Source organism: Rutidosis leptorrhynchoides, unplaced genomic scaffold, assembly GCF_046630445.1.
Source record: "Rutidosis leptorrhynchoides isolate AG116_Rl617_1_P2 unplaced genomic scaffold, CSIRO_AGI_Rlap_v1 contig322, whole genome shotgun sequence".
Taxonomy (NCBI): Eukaryota; Viridiplantae; Streptophyta; class Magnoliopsida; order Asterales; family Asteraceae; genus Rutidosis; species Rutidosis leptorrhynchoides.
This window is the reverse complement of record NW_027266563.1, coordinates 45,149-68,462: the sequence shown is the minus strand read 5'-3', so window position 1 is coordinate 68,462 and position 23,314 is coordinate 45,149. Positions and strand designations below refer to the sequence as shown.

Here is a 23,314-nt window from a genome sequence, read left to right as displayed (position 1 = left end):
CTATTATTCCGACATATAAACCTCAACTAATTCCATGTCTCATATGACCACTCAAACTCATGGCTTCCAAGATCAATCTATACATACTAAATGTCTCCATGTAATGCATCAAGACTTCCAATAAGATCCTCTAATAAGAAGTCACTACTTAGCTCAAATGATCATAACTTAATCCTCAAATTCATAACTCACTCTCTATAATTCACTTCTTAAACCTCGCTTGCAGCACTACGCTTAGATGCTACGCACGTCTTCAGGTCCTCATCAGGATATCATCAAATGAAGACAATCACAATTTATCCAAATAAGGCTTAATTATCTTATTCATTAAACCCTTGAATGTAGCTAAGGCATTCGTCAATCCAAATAGCATAACTAGGAACTCATAGTGTCCATAGCGAGCCCTAGATGCGGTCTTAGGAATGTCTTCTTTCTTTATCCTTAACTGGTATCCTGATCTCAAGTCAATTAAAGACCAAACTTCCTTGCAGTTGGTCGAATACGTCATCAATTCTAGATGAGGGATACTTATTCTTAACTGTCACCTGATTCAATTGTCTATAATAAATGCATCGACTTGTCCTTCTTTCTTACGAACAAGAGTTCTACAAGCTTAACCATGCTTCCGCTGCGCCACTCTAATAGACTTATCCCATTCTTAGCCTCACGGTTTTATCCTTAGCGCATGAGTAAGTACTATCTCAGGAGATCATTCATCCTAGTCCATTGCTTACGGAGCTAGTTCATTCCTATGATGACATCAAAGTAATACATAACTATCACTATCAAGTCCATTTCCAGATCTCATTCCACTAGGGTTATGTCACACATCTCACATACTAACGTAGATAACAACATATCTTTCAGCGATGCAGAAATACGAAGAGGCATATCTAGAGATTTGTTCCTACTCCTCACAATCATCTATATTTTTCGGACACAAATGAATGCGTGTCACTCACATCAAATAACGCATATACCTTCTTATCCCTCTATCGAAATCATACCTGAGATAACACTTTAGGAAGCTCCTGCTTCCTCTTGAGTGACTGCATACACCCTTCCTTATGGTGGTGGCCTCTGTGGGTTCCTTAGTAAATTTGGTCCACCAGTACTTTGTTGTACTTGTCGCACCGAGCTGACATTCGGCTGCGACCTTCCTTGTGGACAATCTTTCTTAAAGTGACCTCTCTGCCCACAGCCAAAACATTTCAATCGATCATTACAGGGTCCTGGTCCATGTTGTCCACCACATCTCTGACAAATATTACCCTGGTAGGGTACTCTTCCTAGAATCGGGCCACTTCTGACCTTTCTAGAATTCCCAAAATTACTCCTCTTCTTAGATCCCCAGGGCCGACTTTGACCAGGATAAGGTCTCTTACCCTTTTGAATACCACTAAAGGCTATCTGTCTCTTAGATTCCGATTGCTCTCTCACTAACTCTTGCTCCACCAACCGTGCCCTTTCATATATTTCATTATAATCTCTTATATTCAGAGGCACACGTTGTTTCCTGATATCAGTCCTTAGCCCTTTTAGAAATCTCTTTGCCTTTTCCTCTCGATCCTCACCTAATCTAGGAGCATACCTAGACAATTCAGAAAATTTTGCCTCATACTGGTCTACTGTCAGCTCCTTCTGTTCCAACTGAACAAATTCAGTGATCTTCCTATCCTTGGCACAATCAGAAAAATGCTTCCTATTGAAAGCTCTAACAAACTCATCCCAATTCAAATCAGTACCTGGTGGAAAGATTGTATCCTTCGAAGCTCTCCACCAAAACTTTGCATTTCCCTCCAACTGGTACTCTGCTAAAACTATTTTCTCAGCATCACTACAGTCCAACAACCGGAAAATCCGTTCCATTCCATCAATCCAATGTTCCGCCTCCTCAGGACTTCCCATTCCACTAAACTTAAGTGGTTTCAACTTCAGAAATTGTTCCACCAGTCCCTGAGGGCGACGTTCCACTCCAGGTTGTTGCTGCGCTTGCCTTTCCATCAGATTTCCAATATTAGCCAATGCCTGCAGGATGTCTTCCATTCGGGGTTCAACCCTCGATGGATGAGCACTTCCAGCTCATACCATGACTTTCCTGCAATTTCCAAGCATTTGCCTCAAGAATAATTTGCAACTCGATGTCACTAGTCAGATCACTAATTAAGGTTATTTACTAAAGTCACATAAGTAACATAGAATGTTACTGACACACAAAAGCAACATCACACTAGTTACCAGGGATATACGAGTGAATACCCATCACCCGTTGTTCAAAGTTAGTCAACTACTCTTAGTTAGTATCCTATGGTGTGCATCTTTCTATCCTCATTTCCATTTGAGGCTCCTTATCACTCCAAATAGACCATCGCTCTGATACCAATACAGGGATGTGGCACCCCTCGACGGCCCCCGATTCGATTAGGGTCACCACAGATCGCTTACCATTCACTTTTCCTAATAACATGTCACTCTAATACCATTTCAATTGCAGCGGGTCCATACAACCTGGGGGTTTACATATTTTAAATCGGTCCCTTGCGCAATTCATATAACGGAAGCATAACCAACAACTCCATTCCCTACATTCAGAAAACGATGCACACTAACTAAACATTTTATATAAGTCAAAGCCGTACACTTTTATTTACATAACTTGATGGACATCATTAGTCGATACATCAAAATGCCATAGTCTTTCTATACTTGGCTATATTTCAAAAGATGACCGACGTCTCTTCTAACAGTCGTATACTTTAGAGTCCATCGATTAGTGTCGGCGTCCAAAAGTTCCCTCCTTTGCTATCCTCCTTCTTACGGTCATATCCAACCGCTCAATCCATCTACTAATCTAAAATGTTGGTCCCCAAAATGGGTGAGTACAACCACTCAGCAGGTAAAGGAATCCAATAACCACTCATTGCATCATACAAGTCATACATGCATTGCAGGCATTACTTACCTTGAAGCCATGCATATACTATCATGCATCATCACCACAGTCATAGCACATACATGTGTATCATCATGTCATACTCATATCATCGTCATCATGACATTTTTATATTACACATGTCATCATCATCATATACATTACACCATCATACCATACACATGTCATCCCATCATCATGGCATCATCATATCACACATGTCATCATCATCATGACATCATCATATCGCACATGTCATCATCATCATGACATCATCATCATCATATCATGCATATCACCATGCCATATCATATATCATCATTGTATCATGCATATCATCATGCCATATCATCATCATCATATCATGCATATCATCATGCATATTTCAATTTCAATTTCTCAATCTCATCTTTTCATATTGGACCGCCACATTTCTCTTTCCCGGGACCAATGTTTGCATCCCACATTCATCACTCACGCCCAATCCTGGCATCGCGAGAACCATCCGAACATGTATCCAAGATACAACCGGGCATCCGGCCCCCCTCATTCTGGGCATCTCGCATCCCAACTAGCATCACGAGGAACCTCCGGGCATGTATCCAAGATACAACCGGACATCCGGCATTTACACTCCTTGGCCGGGCATCTCGCACCCAAATCCTGGCATCGCGAGGCATTCCCTTCGGGCAAAGACCTCCGACAGGGCTTCCGGAATTATGTACCGACATACCACCAGGCCTCCCCTGGAATTACGTACCGTATACCACCGGGCATCCCGACACTCCCTGGGCATTATCATCCGCCACAACAATCTCCTCATTTAACATTATTCATGTTCACCAATTTCGGTCTCAATTTAGCATGGCATATGATGCAATGGCAACCAACAATCATGTTCAACATTGAATTCACAAATGCATCTCAATGCATACATCAAGACCTCATTACACATACTACATGGTGCAATTATTTATAAAATAAAATTCATGGAATTTATGCCAATTAAAATAATCCATTTATCATGCCCTTTTTCATTTATTTAAATTCCAGCTTTTGTTATTTTAAAAAAAAAATATTAAATTTAATATCTATAAATTCCCAAAGATTATAAAAATTAAGGCAAGTGACAAACAAGCCAATAGAATAATAATTACATGCAAAATACATGGCCAAATAGAATTTCACACAATTTCGCAATTTCCACAAAATGGCATGTCATTTTCGGATGAAACCAGAATGCACAGTTTTTGAAGAAATTCGATTAAAATATCCATACGACCTCCAAAATTTACGAAATTTTACCGAGTCATATTCAAGACATTTTCGTACATCTTTCATGGAGACTTCCAAGCCAGATTCTTTTTAGATTATTTTCTACAGTCTCACGAAGCTTCTGGATCCAACACCGAATCGTCCAGAACATGCTTCTCCGAAATACTGAGTTTTTACCTACCTATTCTTTTTCGTTTCCTCTGAAATTTTATTATGGTCTTCATCAAGATGTCCTCTACAAGTTTCATGAAGAGATCTAAGTCAGCTAACCAGATTATAGTCGTCTTTTAAGTCCATGAAGTCTCGGGTGTCCTGTAATACATCTCCAGAATTTCCGTCTTCAAGATCTAGTCGATTTACTAGGCTATACTTGTTCATTTCACTTCAAATTTGAGTATATTGTATTTTAAGATGTCCCCTACAACTTTCATGAAGAGATCGAAGAAAGATTATTAGCACAAATCAACATGCAACCACAAATCCATCAAGATGTCAGTGAAATCGTTCCAGATCTGAGGTCTCCGTAAGACGAGAGTTTAACCTCTTAAATCTCTATCATTTTCCACAAAATTTTAGCATGTTGTAGTTTAAGATGTAAGCTACAACTTTAATGAATATATCGAAGCCAAAATCTAACTCCAAACATACATGCAAGCTCACACAACATTCTGACTCAAACCGTTCGAGCGAAAACAGTCACACCACTTCAAGAACAAGTCATCCATACTTCGGTTTACCTCACCTAATCACCCAAAATCGACACTATATCCACCATACATACAAAAAACGCACATGAAAGAGCAGCTAGAGGACTCCAACTTGCCTCTAGACCACACGAACAGCGGCACACGGCAGCGATCACGGCGGCATGCGGCGGCGACGGGCGAGCTCCTTCTCTCGGCTCCCCATCTCTCTCGCCACTCCCTCTCTCTCACAACCTCCTCTCTCTCCCTTTGGCCGAATCCTCCACCAGCCACTCTCTCTCTCTCCCTCTCTCTCTCTCTCTCTCTCTCTTTCTCTCTCTCTCTTCCTTTTTGGTGGCTTTTATATTGCATGTATCCCCTCTTTGCATGGGGAACAAGTGTAATTGTGGAGGAAGACAAGTGTCCACCATGCTTCACCTCCTTCATGCCACTTGTCCGGTTACATGCAAGGCTGATGGGCCTTCTTCTTGGGCCAATCTTGGGCCAGCAAATGGGCTGGTCGACAGCCCCTCCTTGGCTCCAATGGGCCGACCATTTGGCCCTCCAAAATCCATACTCTTGGGCCTAAGGCCCAACCTAATTAAACCCACAATTTCCCTTTCAATTATTCATCTTTAATTCTTTCTTTTAAGAATTTAATTACTAAATTCCACATGGCCAAAATATTGAAATCATAATTCCATAAATTCCAATTTATAAAACACATGGCCAATGATAGGATTTTCTTTCCTATCGAATAATTATCCATTAAAAGCTTGGCCATAAATCTTATTGCAAATTATGGATTAAATGGTCATAACTTGATGGTACTTCCATAACCTATTCATAGACCTAAATGTGACTAGAGGTTGCCATGAATTTTGGGATGCCACAATTCTCCCCTCCTTAGAGAATTTCATCCTCGAAATTAGACATTTCCTATGTCTCTTGAAATAAGTGAGAGTACCTTTCTCTCATCTCATTTACACTCTCCCATGTGGCTTCTTCCACATCATGATATCGCCATAATATGTTAACCAAAGGAATTCTCTTGGTCCTGGGAATTTGTTCCTTTCGATCCAGCACTTGCACAGGCTCTTCAATGTACCTCACTTTCTCAGCTATTTTGATGGCTTCATGATCGAGTATGCAACTAGGGTCGGGTTGATACTTCTTCTAAAGTTAAGGATGCAAGCTCTTGACATATCTTAATTTATCTCAACATCATAAACAATTTTTAAAACAATAACCACATCTGAAATTTCTTTTGAACGCTTGAAAATCTTCCTTCATGAAATCAAAGAATACAAACTGAGGTTTTCAAAAGCATTCAACAACAATAGCAAGCTTTGAAATCATATGTCATTTCCATGTCAAAACATTTTCAAATCATCAATGTGGAAAATCCTTTGAGTTCTTAAAAATTCCACTTCATGATATCAAATAATGCAAAACAGGGATTTCAAAGACATAGCGGTATAACAATAATAGTCTTTGAAAATAGGTAAATCTCATATCGTTGAAACCAATTCACAAATTCAAAGCATGACACCAATTCCATAAAATCCATGATCACGTTTAAATTACAAATGTTTTTCGAAATCCACGTGTAAAGCCTTGAGTCGCACTTGCATCACGGCGCGAAATAAAATACTTTATCAAAACCCTTAGTAAAATTTAAATCGATACGTTGGCAAAATTCCAATCTCAATCCCAACTCCAATGGGTTGGAAATGTTTTCTATAAAAAGTTCAGAATTCTTTGAAATAGAAAACATTTCTTAAAACATTTGGGCACGGTGTCACAGTACTCATAAATTTTGATGAAATTCAAGAGATTTTCTAAAATAGTTCGCAATCAAAATCTGCTTTTCGATTGAAGTTCAAAACTTGGGATGTACAGGTGATAATTTTATCCAAAAACCATAAGCATTTCTTGAAGTATTGAAAATCATAGTTCAGCAAGTCGATAATATTGGTCCTGTCGTAAAGATTTTTGAAACTAAAAACTTTGAAATACCAAAATCCTAAGCCTTTCTTGAAATACCGAAATCAACGCATCGGCGAGTCATCAAACTCAGTCCCGACCTTAAGATTTTCAAAGTAATTTACATGCAAAATCTTAGAACTTTGAAAACATCCAAACTCAAGTGTTTCCAATCTAATTGCACTACATCAGACAACAATGGCGATGCATTATATAGGTTAGTAGACTTTCACTTGCTGGCATGTTAAACGCTAGGAAACGTGTTTAGCTAAGTCCGCCTTCATGCTATTCCACCAAAACTGTTGGTGTAATCTCTATACCTTTGTCACCACCAATTCAAACCTAGAACCATCAAAATCAACACCACCAATAACTCATTTGGTTCAGTCCAACAAAGACATTCACTATGCATTCACTGCAACATAAATTCAAGCCTAAAATATAATACCATTCATTTGGTTCAAATATCGATAGTCCACCAAGACTCATTCAATTCAAAAATCGACAATCCACCAAGATAAGAACTTGTCTAGTTTCCACCGAATATATCTCAGATCTCATCCTAAATGATCATCACTTAGACTAATCACTCACCAAATCCACAATTTGAACTTCCACCATTCCACCTTGGAAAGACTATAACCACAATTGATCATCCACTAATTCCACCAAATCCTTTCAAACTGAGATCACCACCTAAAATTAAAAGTCGACCACCATCGATTAAACCTATTATTCCGACATATAAACCTCAACTAATTCCATGTCTCATATGACCACTCAAACTCATGGCTTCCAAGATCAATCTATACATACTAAATGTCTCCATGTAATGCATCAAGACTTCCAATAAGATCCTCTAATAAGAAGTCACTACTTAGCTCAAATGATCATAACTTAATCCTCAAATTCATAACTCACTCTCTATAATTCACTTCTTAAACCTCGCTTGCAGCACTACGCTTAGATGCTACGCACGTCTTCAGGTCCTCATCAGGATATCATCAAATGAAGACAATCACAATTTATCCAAATAAGGCTTAATTATCTTATTCATTAAACCCTTGAATGTAGCTAAGGCATTCGTCAATCCAAATAGCATAACTAGGAACTCATAGTGTCCATAGCGAGCCCTAGATGCGGTCTTAGGAATGTCTTCTTTCTTTATCCTTAACTGGTATCCTGATCTCAAGTCAATTAAAGACCAAACTTCCTTGCAGTTGGTCGAATACGTCATCAATTCTAGATGAGGGATACTTATTCTTAACTGTCACCTGATTCAATTGTCTATAATAAATGCATCGACTTGTCCTTCTTTCTTACGAACAAGAGTTCTACAAGCTTAACCATGCTTCCGCTGCGCCACTCTAATAGACTTATCCCATTCTTAGCCTCACGGTTTTATCCTTAGCGCATGAGTAAGTACTATCTCAGGAGATCATTCATCCTAGTCCATTGCTTACGGAGCTAGTTCATTCCTATGATGACATCAAAGTAATACATAACTATCACTATCAAGTCCATTTCCAGATCTCATTCCACTAGGGTTATGTCACACATCTCACATACTAACGTAGATAACAACATATCTTTCAGCGATGCAGAAATACGAAGAGGCATATCTAGAGATTTGTTCCTACTCCTCACAATCATCTATATTTTTCGGACACAAATGAATGCGTGTCACTCACATCAAATAACGCATATACCTTCTTATCCCTCTATCGAAATCATACCTGAGATAACACTTTAGGAAGCTCCTGCTTCCTCTTGAGTGACTGCATACACCCTTCCTTATGGTGGTGGCCTCTGTGGGTTCCTTAGTAAATTTGGTCCACCAGTACTTTGTTGTACTTGTCGCACCGAGCTGACATTCGGCTGCGACCTTCCTTGTGGACAATCTTTCTTAAAGTGACCTCTCTGCCCACAGCCAAAACATTTCAATCGATCATTACAGGGTCCTGGTCCATGTTGTCCACCACATCTCTGACAAATATTACCCTGGTAGGGTACTCTTCCTAGAATCGGGCCACTTCTGACCTTTCTAGAATTCCCAAAATTACTCCTCTTCTTAGATCCCCAGGGCCGACTTTGACCAGGATAAGGTCTCTTACCCTTTTGAATACCACTAAAGGCTATCTGTCTCTTAGATTCCGATTGCTCTCTCACTAACTCTTGCTCCACCAACCGTGCCCTTTCATATATTTCATTATAATCTCTTATATTCAGAGGCACACGTTGTTTCCTGATATCAGTCCTTAGCCCTTTTAGAAATCTCTTTGCCTTTTCCTCTCGATCCTCACCTAATCTAGGAGCATACCTAGACAATTCAGAAAATTTTGCCTCATACTGGTCTACTGTCAGCTCCTTCTGTTCCAACTGAACAAATTCAGTGATCTTCCTATCCTTGGCACAATCAGAAAAATGCTTCCTATTGAAAGCTCTAACAAACTCATCCCAATTCAAATCAGTACCTGGTGGAAAGATTGTATCCTTCGAAGCTCTCCACCAAAACTTTGCATTTCCCTCCAACTGGTACTCTGCTAAAACTATTTTCTCAGCATCACTACAGTCCAACAACCGGAAAATCCGTTCCATTCCATCAATCCAATGTTCCGCCTCCTCAGGACTTCCCATTCCACTAAACTTAAGTGGTTTCAACTTCAGAAATTGTTCCACCAGTCCCTGAGGGCGACGTTCCACTCCAGGTTGTTGCTGCGCTTGCCTTTCCATCAGATTTCCAATATTAGCCAATGCCTGCAGGATGTCTTCCATTCGGGGTTCAACCCTCGATGGATGAGCACTTCCAGCTCATACCATGACTTTCCTGCAATTTCCAAGCATTTGCCTCAAGAATAATTTGCAACTCGATGTCACTAGTCAGATCACTAATTAAGGTTATTTACTAAAGTCACATAAGTAACATAGAATGTTACTGACACACAAAAGCAACATCACACTAGTTACCAGGGATATACGAGTGAATACCCATCACCCGTTGTTCAAAGTTAGTCAACTACTCTTAGTTAGTATCCTATGGTGTGCATCTTTCTATCCTCATTTCCATTTGAGGCTCCTTATCACTCCAAATAGACCATCGCTCTGATACCAATACAGGGATGTGGCACCCCTCGACGGCCCCCGATTCGATTAGGGTCACCACAGATCGCTTACCATTCACTTTTCCTAATAACATGTCACTCTAATACCATTTCAATTGCAGCGGGTCCATACAACCTGGGGGTTTACATATTTTAAATCGGTCCCTTGCGCAATTCATATAACGGAAGCATAACCAACAACTCCATTCCCTACATTCAGAAAACGATGCACACTAACTAAACATTTTATATAAGTCAAAGCCGTACACTTTTATTTACATAACTTGATGGACATCATTAGTCGATACATCAAAATGCCATAGTCTTTCTATACTTGGCTATATTTCAAAAGATGACCGACGTCTCTTCTAACAGTCGTATACTTTAGAGTCCATCGATTAGTGTCGGCGTCCAAAAGTTCCCTCCTTTGCTATCCTCCTTCTTACGGTCATATCCAACCGCTCAATCCATCTACTAATCTAAAATGTTGGTCCCCAAAATGGGTGAGTACAACCACTCAGCAGGTAAAGGAATCCAATAACCACTCATTGCATCATACAAGTCATACATGCATTGCAGGCATTACTTACCTTGAAGCCATGCATATACTATCATGCATCATCACCACAGTCATAGCACATACATGTGTATCATCATGTCATACTCATATCATCGTCATCATGACATTTTTATATTACACATGTCATCATCATCATATACATTACACCATCATACCATACACATGTCATCATCATCATGGCATCATCATATCACACATGTCATCATCATCATGACATCATCATATCGCACATGTCATCATCATCATGACATCATCATCATCATATCATGCATATCACCATGCCATATCATATATCATCATTGTATCATGCATATCATCATGCCATATCATCATCATCATATCATGCATATCATCATGCATATTTCAATTTCAATTTCTCAATCTCATCTTTTCATATTGGACCGCCACATTTCTCTTTCCCGGGACCAATGTTTGCATCCCACATTCATCACTCACGCCCAATCCTGGCATCGCGAGAACCATCCGAACATGTATCCAAGATACAACCGGGCATCCGGCCCCCCTCATTCTGGGCATCTCGCATCCCAACTAGCATCACGAGGAACCTCCGGGCATGTATCCAAGATACAACCGGACATCCGGCATTTACACTCCTTGGCCGGGCATCTCGCACCCAAATCCTGGCATCGCGAGGCATTCCCTTCGGGCAAAGACCTCCGACAGGGCTTCCGGAATTATGTACCGACATACCACCAGGCCTCCCCTGGAATTACGTACCGTATACCACCGGGCATCCCGACACTCCCTGGGCATTATCATCCGCCACAACAATCTCCTCATTTAACATTATTCATGTTCACCAATTTCGGTCTCAATTTAGCATGGCATATGATGCAATGGCAACCAACAATCATGTTCAACATTGAATTCACAAATGCATCTCAATGCATACATCAAGACCTCATTACACATACTACATGGTGCAATTATTTATAAAATAAAATTCATGGAATTTATGCCAATTAAAATAATCCATTTATCATGCCCTTTTTCATTTATTTAAATTCCAGCTTTTGTTATTTTAAAAAAAAAAATATTAAATTTAATATCTATAAATTCCCAAAGATTATAAAAATTAAGGCAAGTGACAAACAAGCCAATAGAATAATAATTACATGCAAAATACATGGCCAAATAGAATTTCACACAATTTCGCAATTTCCACAAAATGGCATGTCATTTTCGGATGAAACCAGAATGCACAGTTTTTGAAGAAATTCGATTAAAATATCCATACGACCTCCAAAATTTACGAAATTTTACCGAGTCATATTCAAGACATTTTCGTACATCTTTCATGGAGACTTCCAAGCCAGATTCTTTTTAGATTATTTTCTACAGTCTCACGAAGCTTCTGGATCCAACACCGAATCGTCCAGAACATGCTTCTCCGAAATACTGAGTTTTTACCTACCTATTCTTTTTCGTTTCCTCTGAAATTTTATTATGGTCTTCATCAAGATGTCCTCTACAAGTTTCATGAAGAGATCTAAGTCAGCTAACCAGATTATAGTCGTCTTTTAAGTCCATGAAGTCTCGGGTGTCCTGTAATACATCTCCAGAATTTCCGTCTTCAAGATCTAGTCGATTTACTAGGCTATACTTGTTCATTTCACTTCAAATTTGAGTATATTGTATTTTAAGATGTCCCCTACAACTTTCATGAAGAGATCGAAGAAAGATTATTAGCACAAATCAACATGCAACCACAAATCCATCAAGATGTCAGTGAAATCGTTCCAGATCTGAGGTCTCCGTAAGACGAGAGTTTAACCTCTTAAATCTCTATCATTTTCCACAAAATTTTAGCATGTTGTAGTTTAAGATGTAAGCTACAACTTTAATGAATATATCGAAGCCAAAATCTAACTCCAAACATACATGCAAGCTCACACAACATTCTGACTCAAACCGTTCGAGCGAAAACAGTCACACCACTTCAAGAACAAGTCATCCATACTTCGGTTTACCTCACCTAATCACCCAAAATCGACACTATATCCACCATACATACAAAAAACGCACATGAAAGAGCAGCTAGAGGACTCCAACTTGCCTCTAGACCACACGAACAGCGGCACACGGCAGCGATCACGGCGGCATGCGGCGGCGACGGGCGAGCTCCTTCTCTCGGCTCCCCTTCTCTCTCGCCACTCCCTCTCTCTCACAACCTCCTCTCTCTCCCTTTGGCCGAATCCTCCACCAGCCACTCTCTCTCTCTCCCTCTCTCTCTCTCTCTCTCTCTTTCTCTCTCTCTCTTCCTTTTTGGTGGCTTTTATATTGCATGTATCCCCTCTTTGCATGGGGAACAAGTGTAATTGTGGAGGAAGACAAGTGTCCACCATGCTTCACCTCCTTCATGCCACTTGTCCGGTTACATGCAAGGCTGATGGGCCTTCTTCTTGGGCCAATCTTGGGCCAGCAAATGGGCTGGTCGACAGCCCCTCCTTGGCTCCAATGGGCCGACCATTTGGCCCTCCAAAATCCATACTCTTGGGCCTAAGGCCCAACCTAATTAAACCCACAATTTCCCTTTCAATTATTCATCTTTAATTCTTTCGTTTAAGAATTTAATTACTAAATTCCACATGGCCAAAATCTTGAAATCATAATTCCATAAATTCCAATTTATAAAACACATGGCCAATGATAGGATTTTCTTTCCTATCAAATAATTATCCATTAAAAGCTTGGCCATAAATCTTATTGCAAATTATGGATTAAATGGTCATAACTTGATGGTACTTCCATCACCTATTCATAGACCTAAATGTGACTAGAGGTTGCCATGAATTTTGGGATGCCACAAATTTGCCTTCTTTGTCTATCTGTGGCTATAGTGTGCTGTGGTTTTGCTGGTTGTTCATTATCACTAACTTCAGGAACTACAACCTCATCTGCAGTCTCGATTTATGTTACCTTTGAGGTCTTTGAATTCTCAACGTGAAGCTCCACCTCACTAATGACATCATGATATGTCTGCTCTGCTGGTTGTGTCTTAGAACTCATCTGTTGAAGCATTACAGTCTCATCGAAGATCACATCAGCACCAGGTGACCTGGGGTCGGTGCATCATAGTAGGTAGCCTTTCACCCCATGTGCATAACCCAGAAATATGCATTTCTTTGCCATCGGCTCAAGCTTACCATTACTCGCATGAGTATACGCAGGACATTCAAATATATGTAATTCGGAGTAATCAATAGGTTTCTCGGACCATACTTCCTCAGGAGTCTTCCACTCGATAGCAGATGGTGGAGATTGATTAACCAGGTAACATGCCATGTTCACTGCTTCGGTCCAAAATTCCTCACCAAGTCTTGCATGCGAAAGTTTGCATCGTGCTCGCTTAAGCAAAGTTTTGTTCTTCCGTTCTACCACGTCATTCTGTTGTGGTGTCCTGAGTACTGTGCGGTATCTCACAATACCTTATTTCTCACAGAACTCGGTAAAATTTTTACCACAAAACTCCATGCCATTATCAGTTCTTAGGCACTTGATTTGTTTATCTGACTGCTTCTTAATTAATGTCTTAAATTTCTTGAATCGATCAAACACATCATATTTGTGTTTTAGAAAATATACCCATACATTTCTCGAATAATCGTCGATAAATGTTAGCATATATCAGGCATCTCCTTTTGTAGGAATCGAAGATGGGCCCCAAACGTCTAAATGAATATATTCAACTGGTCGTTTGGTCGAATGATTAGCTGTAATAAACTTAACTCAGTGCTACTTCCTAAAAATGCGGTGCTCACATAAGTCCAACTTTCCTATCTTTTGATCCTTCAACAACCCTCTTTCACTCAACATCGTCATACCTGCCCCGTTCATGTGCCCTAATCGCATATGCCATAACTGAGTCAAGTTAAAGTTCGACTCACCTAATGAAACTGCAGTGGTTTTGGTCATGGTCAGTTGATAGAGAGCATTCACTTTCTTCCATTTCATGATTGTCATGGCACCTCAAGAGATCTTTAGTACTCCACCTTCAGCAGTGTACCTACACCCGATGTCATCGAGTGTCTCCAGAGAAATAAGGTTCTTTTTTAGCTCTAGTACATGTCTCACATCTGCTAATGTGTGCATCACTCCATCGTGCATCCGAATATGAATTGTCCCTATCCTCACAGTCTTACAGACTGCGTTATTCTTCAAAAGAACTCCACCACCATTTGCAGTCTGGTAAGTAGTAAACCAGTTCTTATGAGGTGTCATATGATAAGAGCATTTCGAATCTAGCACCCATTCGTCTCCTGATGAAGTAGTAGTCACACATAAAACAGCTTCTGCATCACTATTGCTCCCCTCGGCGACGTTCACCACACTGCTTGTAGCATTCTGTCTATCACCTTTATTCTTCCGCTTTGGATAATTTCTCATGATGTGCCATTTCTCATGACACTCAAAGAACTTCACATGTCCCTTGGACTTTCATAGCGTGATTTCGATATGTTTTCACCTCTGCTGCTACTAGGCCCTCGATATTATTTTATGCCCCGAATCGTCAGTGCTTGCACTACTCCTTGTGCCAGACCACTATCTTGCAACTTTCTCTGCCACTCCTTAGAGAATAAGGCGGACTTTATTTCTTCTGAGGTAATTGTAGTACGCACTTGCAACAGTGAATTAGTAAAGTGCTCCCATAACTCTGGTAGAGAGGCTAACAATTTCATGCTATGTTTTTCATCATCAAATATCTTACCGACGTTCTTCAGATCCATCATGAGTTTATTAAATTCATCTAGATGAGTTCTGATAGACGTACATTCAGTATATCTAAATTGAAACATCCTCTCAACATGTACAAGTGATTGTTCAAACCTTTCTTCACATAGAGTGCCTGAAATTTTGCCCATAATGCTACGACATCCTTCTCCTCAGCAACCTCTATTAAAACTTCATCCGACAAATTTAACAGAATTGTGCTCTTTACTCTTTCCATTAACTCTACCCTCTCAGAGGCTTTCATTATGATCAATAACTCATCTTCACCATCCAGTGCCTTGACCAAACCTTGGGTTGGCAATAATGTCTACATCTTAATGCTCTAAAACCCAAAGTTGTTATTCCCGTTAAACTTCTCAATTTCAGATTTTCTCTCAGACATAATTACAATAACAGAATTTCCAGATAATAATTCGACAAGCAAAAGCTCAAAATCATAATCAAGAAATTCAATCCCAAGTTCTGATACCAATTGTTGGAATATAATATGTGGAAATGACAACATCTTGCAATTTACATCAACGCAAAATTACCAGAAAAATAAACGAGAAATAATAAGGATATTAGAGATTTACGTGGTTCAGTCTGAGTATCGGTATCTACGTTCACGAGGAGAGCCAATAGCAAATAATCTATTATAATTGGAGAATCAGAGTTTACAATCGTTCACACGCTCGAGTGTTTCTCATACCTAGATTTAATCTTAAACCCAAAGGCTACGTTTGGTCATCCGGATTTTTAATTAGGATATGACTAGATATGATAGGGTATGAAATCCTGGGATTTTTTCATATCCGGTCCATCGTTTGGTGAATCATAGTATTAAAGTCGGATATATTCACATCATATCATGTACATTTTTTTGATATAAATGGCATATCATTATAAATGAACCTAAATGTTCATAAACGGAGATGGTAAAAATCTCTCGTAACATTATTCCTTAATTTATTTTTATTTTTATTTATTTTTTATATTATTTTCTTTATTATTTATTTTTTCCCCATTCATCATTCTTTAATAAAATTTTATCAAATAGTAAACTGTACTAACATACCTAAAATACAAAAATACCTAAAATATATAATAAATATAAATATTTAATTTATAGATTGAATGTTTATTATAAGATAGAATTAAAGTTGAATATATAAATTAAAATAAGATTAATTTAAAATAGATTTCTATTTTTTTCATTTTTAATTTCTTAAATTAGAATTCAAATATTATTTATATTGAAATATAATTTCAATTTTGTTAATTTAATAAGTTTGTTATTCGAGAAAAATAACTTTCCTATTATGGACATTAGAAATCCTATCAATCTTTATCCCATCTCCCTCATGGAATTATTTTATCCTGCTTATATCCCCTTATATCGGACTTTATTCTGTCCTGAGCGAGTACCAAACGTATGATAGAATAAATCATATCATATACTGAATTTTATCCTGACTGCCAAACGCAGCCAAAGTGTTTATAAATAAACAACTCACTTGGACATAAATTCACTGCGCAAATCACCACGCGTCCAAGCTCAAAATAGAAACACTCTACGTACGCCAAAATCAGGAAATCCGGCGTTTGTCTTTGGTCCACATATGTAAGTCTTCACGTTCCTTTTCAACGCTTCACATGGCTTCAAAAACTTGTGTCTCCTCTCTCAAGCGGATCGTGGACGTGTAGAGGGCTTCACGTTCCTTTTTGCTTTTATATTGTGTGCCCAAAGTCAAGACTTTAACTTTGGGCCCAACGTAGATAACCTTATTCTGCAGATAAAGAAGAAACTTTGCTCCTTTTTTCATTCTAGTTTATTTCCTCTTTTGTAGACCTTCATGGAGTCCAACGATTTTCCTTCCGTTAACTGAAGACATCCAAGACCCAAAAAGAATTTTGAATTTCTTCTCTTGTGCATAATCTTGAATATTATCTTTATCAGAAAAATATCTTCACAATCATATAATAAAATTTTTATCCAAACGGATCGCATTTTGCAAAAACTCAAACTCGAGACATAATTTAACAGGGCCAACATGGAGGAGAGGGTGTGTGTTGGAGAAATCTTTCCAGAAGATTTTGAAGCTGACAAAACATTTCTATCAGTCTAGTCTTGATATCATTGGCTTAAAGTCTCAAGACTTTGTAATCTCAAGACTCAAGACTCAAGACTCAAGACTCAAGACTCAAGACTCAAGATTATTCTCACTGACAGTCTTTCTAATCCAGTGGTGTAGGATATCCGAAGCCGAAGTATATGGTTGGGGATTTGATCCAATCCTCTGGAATAGATCCCTTGGTTGGATAATCATTTCGGATTCTTTGATTCTTATCTAAGATCAATTGAAGATCTGATGGTCGACGAAACATTCTTGGAATGTTCTATTCTTGGAAACCAAAATCCTGATTGTATGGGCGAACAGGATTGATGGGCTATCATCAGATTCCTTAAATAGCTCGGATGATCTTCTTAATTGATTCCGTCCAACGGGTAGATTGGAGGAATTCCTTTGGTAAGTGCCAACGGCTATGATGGCATAAAGGAGTATAAAAGGAAGACGTTCTAGTTGTTTTAAGTGTGTGATCGATAGATAAATTCCAGAGTCTGAAGAACCTTGATTGTTAGTCGAGACAGTTCGAGCGAAATTGTATACACAGAGAGTGTTTGTACTTGGTGATACCTTGAGCGAGTGTAGTAGATCATCTACATCGAGAAATCAAGGAAGATCAACACTGTAACATCTCTTTGTTCATAGTGGAATCCAGCCAATCGGCTGTCAGTGCAGAAGAGTGGACGTAGGCTTGAATCAAGCCGAACCACTATAAACCTTGTGTTTAATTTTCTCTTCCCTTTACTCAGTCTTACGATTGATTTTTTAATCCTTCATCTGTCTAAGTATTGCGCAAACTGCAAGAAAATTTTCATAAACCTATTCACCCCCCTCTAGGTACTCGTACTAGTATTTTCAATTGGTATCAGAGCCTGTGTTCTTACTTTATTTGAAGTGTTTTACTTTAGAGTAAAAGATCCATGGCTAGTATGCTAGCACCAGGGCTGGTGGAAGGGCAAAGCAATACAAGACCACCCTACTTTGATGGAAAGGATTACAACATCTGGAAAAACAAGATGAAAGCTTTTCTACGATCAAAGGATCCTCTGGAATGGGATGTGGTGGAAAGAGGAATTACTCCTACTGCTGCATCAGCATCCGAAAGAGGGAGAGAAACTGTTGAACCCAGCGGAATGTCTCAAGAAGAGATAAACAAGAGACAAGCACTCGATGCAAAAGCAATTTACTCTTTATATTGTGCTTTATCACCAACTGAATATAACAGAATATCTTCTTGTGATACAGCAAAAGAAGTCTGGGACAGATTACATATCACTTATGAAGGGACAGACCGAGTGAAGGAGACCAGAATCAACATTCTCCTTGGTCAATATGAAGCCTTCAAAATGAAACAAGGAGAATCTATAACTGACATGTTTAGCCGTTTTACAGATATTGTCAATGGCCTTGAGAATCAAGGACAGAAAATTTCTGATCCTATGAAGGTGAACAAGCTACTGCGTGGACTCTCCAAGGATTGGAATCATATAAAGACTTCAATAAGAGAGACGCAAAGAATTATGCCATTATCTGTAGACGAGCTGATTGGAACTCTTCAGTCTTATGAAGTGGAACGAATCAATGAAGACGAAGATCCAAGAGGTAAGAAATCCATTGCATTAAAATCTAACGATGATTCTGATGATACAGACTCTGAAGAAGATCTGGATGATGAGGAGCTTGCTCTTATGATTAGAAGGTTCAGAAAGTTGAATAGAAAAGGAAGAAGGTTCAACTCAAGGAAACAAAGTCTTCAGAAACAGCAAACCAAGTTTGTTGATAATGAGGAACCAAACAAAGATGTAGTTTGCTTCGAATGTAAGAAAAATGGACACATCAGACCAAATTGTCCTCTCCTGAAGAAGAAAAGAGGAAAAGCTGAAAAATCTCGAAAAGCCCTCAAAGCCGAAACTTGGAGCGATACAGAGTGTGAAGAAAGTGATGAGGAATATGCCAACCTATGTCTGATGGCACAATCAGACTTAGACTCTGGATCAGACTCAGACAGTGAATGTGAGGTAAGTGATTATAAAATTCCTGTCAAAGTCTCTAAATACATTGATGAACTATGTTTTAGTCTTAAGACTTCTCTAAAAAGGATTTCCGAACTGAAAAAGGAAAACTTAGTTTTAAAACAAAAGGAAAATATTTTAGAAGAAAAAGTGAAAAGTTTAGACTTGAATTTTTCAACTCTTAAGGAGAATGAAGATAAACTTTCAAAAGAAAATGCTTTCTTAAAAACTGACTTATCAAATATTTCAAAGAAATTTTCAATAGGGTCTGAAAAACTTGAAAAAGTTCTTTCAGTCCAAAGACCTTACTTTAACAAGTCTGGTTTGGGTATGACAGCAGAAACAATTCCTTTAATTGATTTTCCAAAAGTAAAAGAAAGAATTAAGAAAAGACCAACAAAGGAGACTTACAAAAATCATTTCAAGAAAGTCTTTGTAAAGTCTGTAGGTCGAAGTGCTCTAAGGTGTTCAAAGTGTAACAGTCATGATCATTTTGAAAAAGAATGTCCTATGGTTTGGAAGCCTGTTAAGAAAGTATGGCCTAGTAATGCTTATTCTACTAACGCCAGAGGACCCAAGAAAATTTGGGTACCAAAGAAAGCGTGAGACTCTTCTTTGAATGCATGTCTCTGTCAAAAAGAAAGTGAAGTGGTATCTTGACAGCGGATGTTCAAGACACATGACAGGAGACTCAAATTGCTTCATAAAGATTGTTCAAGTGAATGGTGGAAAAGTTTCATTTGGTGGAAACAGCAAAGGAAGCATTGTGGGTTTTGGAACTGTGAAAATTGGAAATCTCACAATAAGCAATGTCTCTCTAGTGGAAGGACTCAACTACAATCTTCTAAGCATTAGCCAATTGTGTGATACTGGTTTCAAGATCTCCTTTCAAGAAGGCACGTGTTCTGGAATTAGCAAAGACTCAACTCAGTCTTTCATGGGTCGAAGACATGGAAATATCTACCTTCTTGATGTAAAACCAAATGAAGCACAATGCCTAATCTCAATTCAAGATGAAGCAGTCTTATGGCACAGAAAGCTTGGCCATGTCAATATGAAACAATTAGCCAAAATCTCATCAAAGAAGCTTGTTCGAGGTCTACCTAAATTGCCATACCAAAAGTCTGATTCATGCACTCCATGCATTCTGGGAAAGCAGGTAAGAAATTCATTTAAGCAAATAAACCATGTTTCTACTAATCATGTACTACAGTTACTTCATATGGATCTCTTCGGACCAACCAGAACCCAAAGCATTGGAGGTAAGAAATATTGCCTAGTAATTGTGGATGATTACTCCCGTTTTACTTGGGTATATTTTCTTTCAAGTAAGTCAGAAACCTTTTCGTATTTTGAAAAATTTGCCAAAAAGGTTCAAAATGAAAAAGGATGTGCAATTTCAAGCATAAGAACAGATCATGGAAGTGAATTTGAAAATAAAGATTTTACGAAATTTTGTGATAAATCTGGTTTTAATCATATGTTTTCCTCTCCATATACTCCATAGCAAAACGGAGTTGTGGAAAGAAAGAATAGATCTCTTCAAGAAATGGCTAGAACACTTTTAATTGAAAGCAAAATTTCTTCACGATTTTGGGCTGAAGCTGTTTCAACAGCATGCTATGTTATAAATAGAGTCTTTTTAAGACCTATTTTGGAGAAAACCCCCTATGAATTGTTCAAAGGTAAAGAGCCTATTGTTTCATACTTTCATGTGTTTGGTTGCAAATGCTTTATTTTGAAAAATGCAAATGATAGAGTTGGTAAGTTTGAAGAAAGATCAGATGAAGGCATCTTCCTTGGATATTCTACATCAAGCAAAGCCTACAGAGTCTACAACAAGAAAAGCCAGTTAGTGGAGGAATCAACGAATGTTAAATTCCAAGACTCAATGCAAGATGAATCCAGCCAGACTCAGTATGAAGAGTCTGAACCTACTCCAGACCTTCCAATGCTTACAACTCAAGAAGCATCTCAGTCTCTGGAAGTCCAACATCAAGAAGCACATGAAGATTCAAACAAAGAAAGAGATCATCAACTAGAAAGAACAACCAGTAACTGGAAGCATAAATCCAATCATCCTAAAGATCTCATTATTGGCGAAATCAATGAAGGAATCCGCACCAGATCAAAAAGGCATGAAGAATCTAGTGCTGTGGCTCTCATTTTTGAAATCGAACCAAAAAGCATAGAAGAAGCTTTATCTGATGAAAGTTGGATCGAAGCTATGCAAGAAGAACTCAGACAATTCAACATCAATGATGTCTGGGAATTGACATCTAAACCAAAAGGTAAAACTGTTATTGGAACCAAATGGGTATTCAGGAACAAGATGAATGAAGAAGGAAAAGTCTACGAAACAAAGCAAGACTCGTGGCCAAAGGATATACGCAAGAAGAAGGAATAGACTATGATGAGACTTACGCTCCAGTAGCAAGGTTAGAAGCTATTCGTCTATTACTTGCGTTTGCTTGTTATAAAAATTTCAGGTTATTCCAAATGGACGTCAAAAGTGCATTCCTAAATGGATTCATCCATGAGGAAGTCTATGTGGAACAACCACCTGGGTTTGAAGACCCAAAGAAGCTAGACTCAGTCTTTAGACTGAAAAAGGCCTTGTATGGTTTAAAGCAAGCACCTCGAGCATGATACGACAGACTAAGTAAATTCTTATTACATAATGGTTTTGTCAAAGGTAAAGTAGATACTACTTTGTTTATCAAAAAGGAAAGCAAAAGCTTTTTACTTGTTCAAATATATGTGGACGATATTATTTTTGGATCATCTAATGAAAGTCTATGCAAGAAATTTTCTAAGACTATGCAGGATGAGTTTGAAATGAGTATGATGGGAGAATTAACATTCTTTCTTGGACTCCAAGTTAAACAAATGAAGGAAGGAACTTTTATTCATCAAGAAAAATATGCGAATGACCTTGTCAAAAGGTTTGGATTGGAAAAGTGCAAAAAGACCGACATACCAATGTCATGTTCTCAGAAGATAGACAAGGATGAAGAAGGGAAGAAAGTAGATCAAAAGCTGTACAGGAGCATGATCGGCTCACTTCTTTATCTTACTGCTTCTAGACCTGATATTTTGTTGAGTGTTTGCATTTGTGCTAGGTTTCAATCAGATCCCAGAGAATCCCATCTTAGTGCGGTAAAACGTGTTATCAAATACGTTGCCACATCTTCAAGCATCGGTCTCTGGTATCCCAAGAAGGGAGACTTTAATCTTCTAGGATACTCAGATGCAGATCTGGCCGGTTGCAGAGTCGATAGAAAAAGCACCTCTGGAACTTGTCAAATACTTGGAAACAGGACAGTGTCTTGGTTTTCAAGGAAGCAAAGCACTGTATCTCTCTCAACGACAGAAGCAGAGTATGTAGCTCTTGGAAGCTGCTGTTCGCAAATTCTCTCGATAAAACAACAGCTACAAGACTTTGGGATTGAAGACTCATGCACAGAAATCAGATGTGATAACACCAGTGCGATCAATCTCACCAAAAATCCAATCCTTCATTCAAGAGCAAAGCATATTGAGATTCGACATCACTTCATTAGAGATCATATTCAAAATGGAGAAATCTCGATTCAATTTGTTGATTCAAAGAGTCAACTAGCGGATATATTCACAAAGCCTTTGGAGAAAAATCAATTCAACCTTATCCGTTCAAGACTCAACATTTTGAAGCCTGAAGAAGTTAAAGTCTAGAGACTCTCCAACTCTAAGACTCTAATCTTTCAGACTTTAAATCCTCAGACTCAGACACTCGTGGCTATAGACTGTAAGTTGTATTTCATCTAAGAGGTACAAATTTTCGTTTAACTCGAAAAGGTACGATCTTTCGTTCAGTTATTCTATAATCCGCATGAAATTTGAAGT

General features: G+C 38.6%; 3 protein-coding genes across 3 annotated transcripts; 1 reads left to right on the top strand and 2 right to left on the bottom strand.

Moving 5' to 3' along the window:
- Positions 1-1,065: 1,065 nt before the first annotated feature.
- On the bottom strand, positions 1,066-2,046 carry LOC139882886 (uncharacterized). Its single transcript, XM_071867140.1, has one exon. The coding sequence runs from the start codon at positions 2,044-2,046 to the stop codon at positions 1,066-1,068; it is 981 nt and encodes a 326-aa protein (XP_071723241.1).
- Positions 2,047-8,670: 6,624 nt separating this feature from the next.
- Positions 8,671-9,651, bottom strand: LOC139882885 (uncharacterized). Its single transcript, XM_071867139.1, has one exon. The coding sequence runs from the start codon at positions 9,649-9,651 to the stop codon at positions 8,671-8,673; it is 981 nt and encodes a 326-aa protein (XP_071723240.1).
- Positions 9,652-18,337: 8,686 nt separating this feature from the next.
- On the top strand, positions 18,338-20,035 carry LOC139882884 (uncharacterized). Its single transcript, XM_071867138.1, has one exon. The coding sequence runs from the start codon at positions 18,338-18,340 to the stop codon at positions 20,033-20,035; it is 1,698 nt and encodes a 565-aa protein (XP_071723239.1).
- Positions 20,036-23,314: the final 3,279 nt, after the last annotated feature.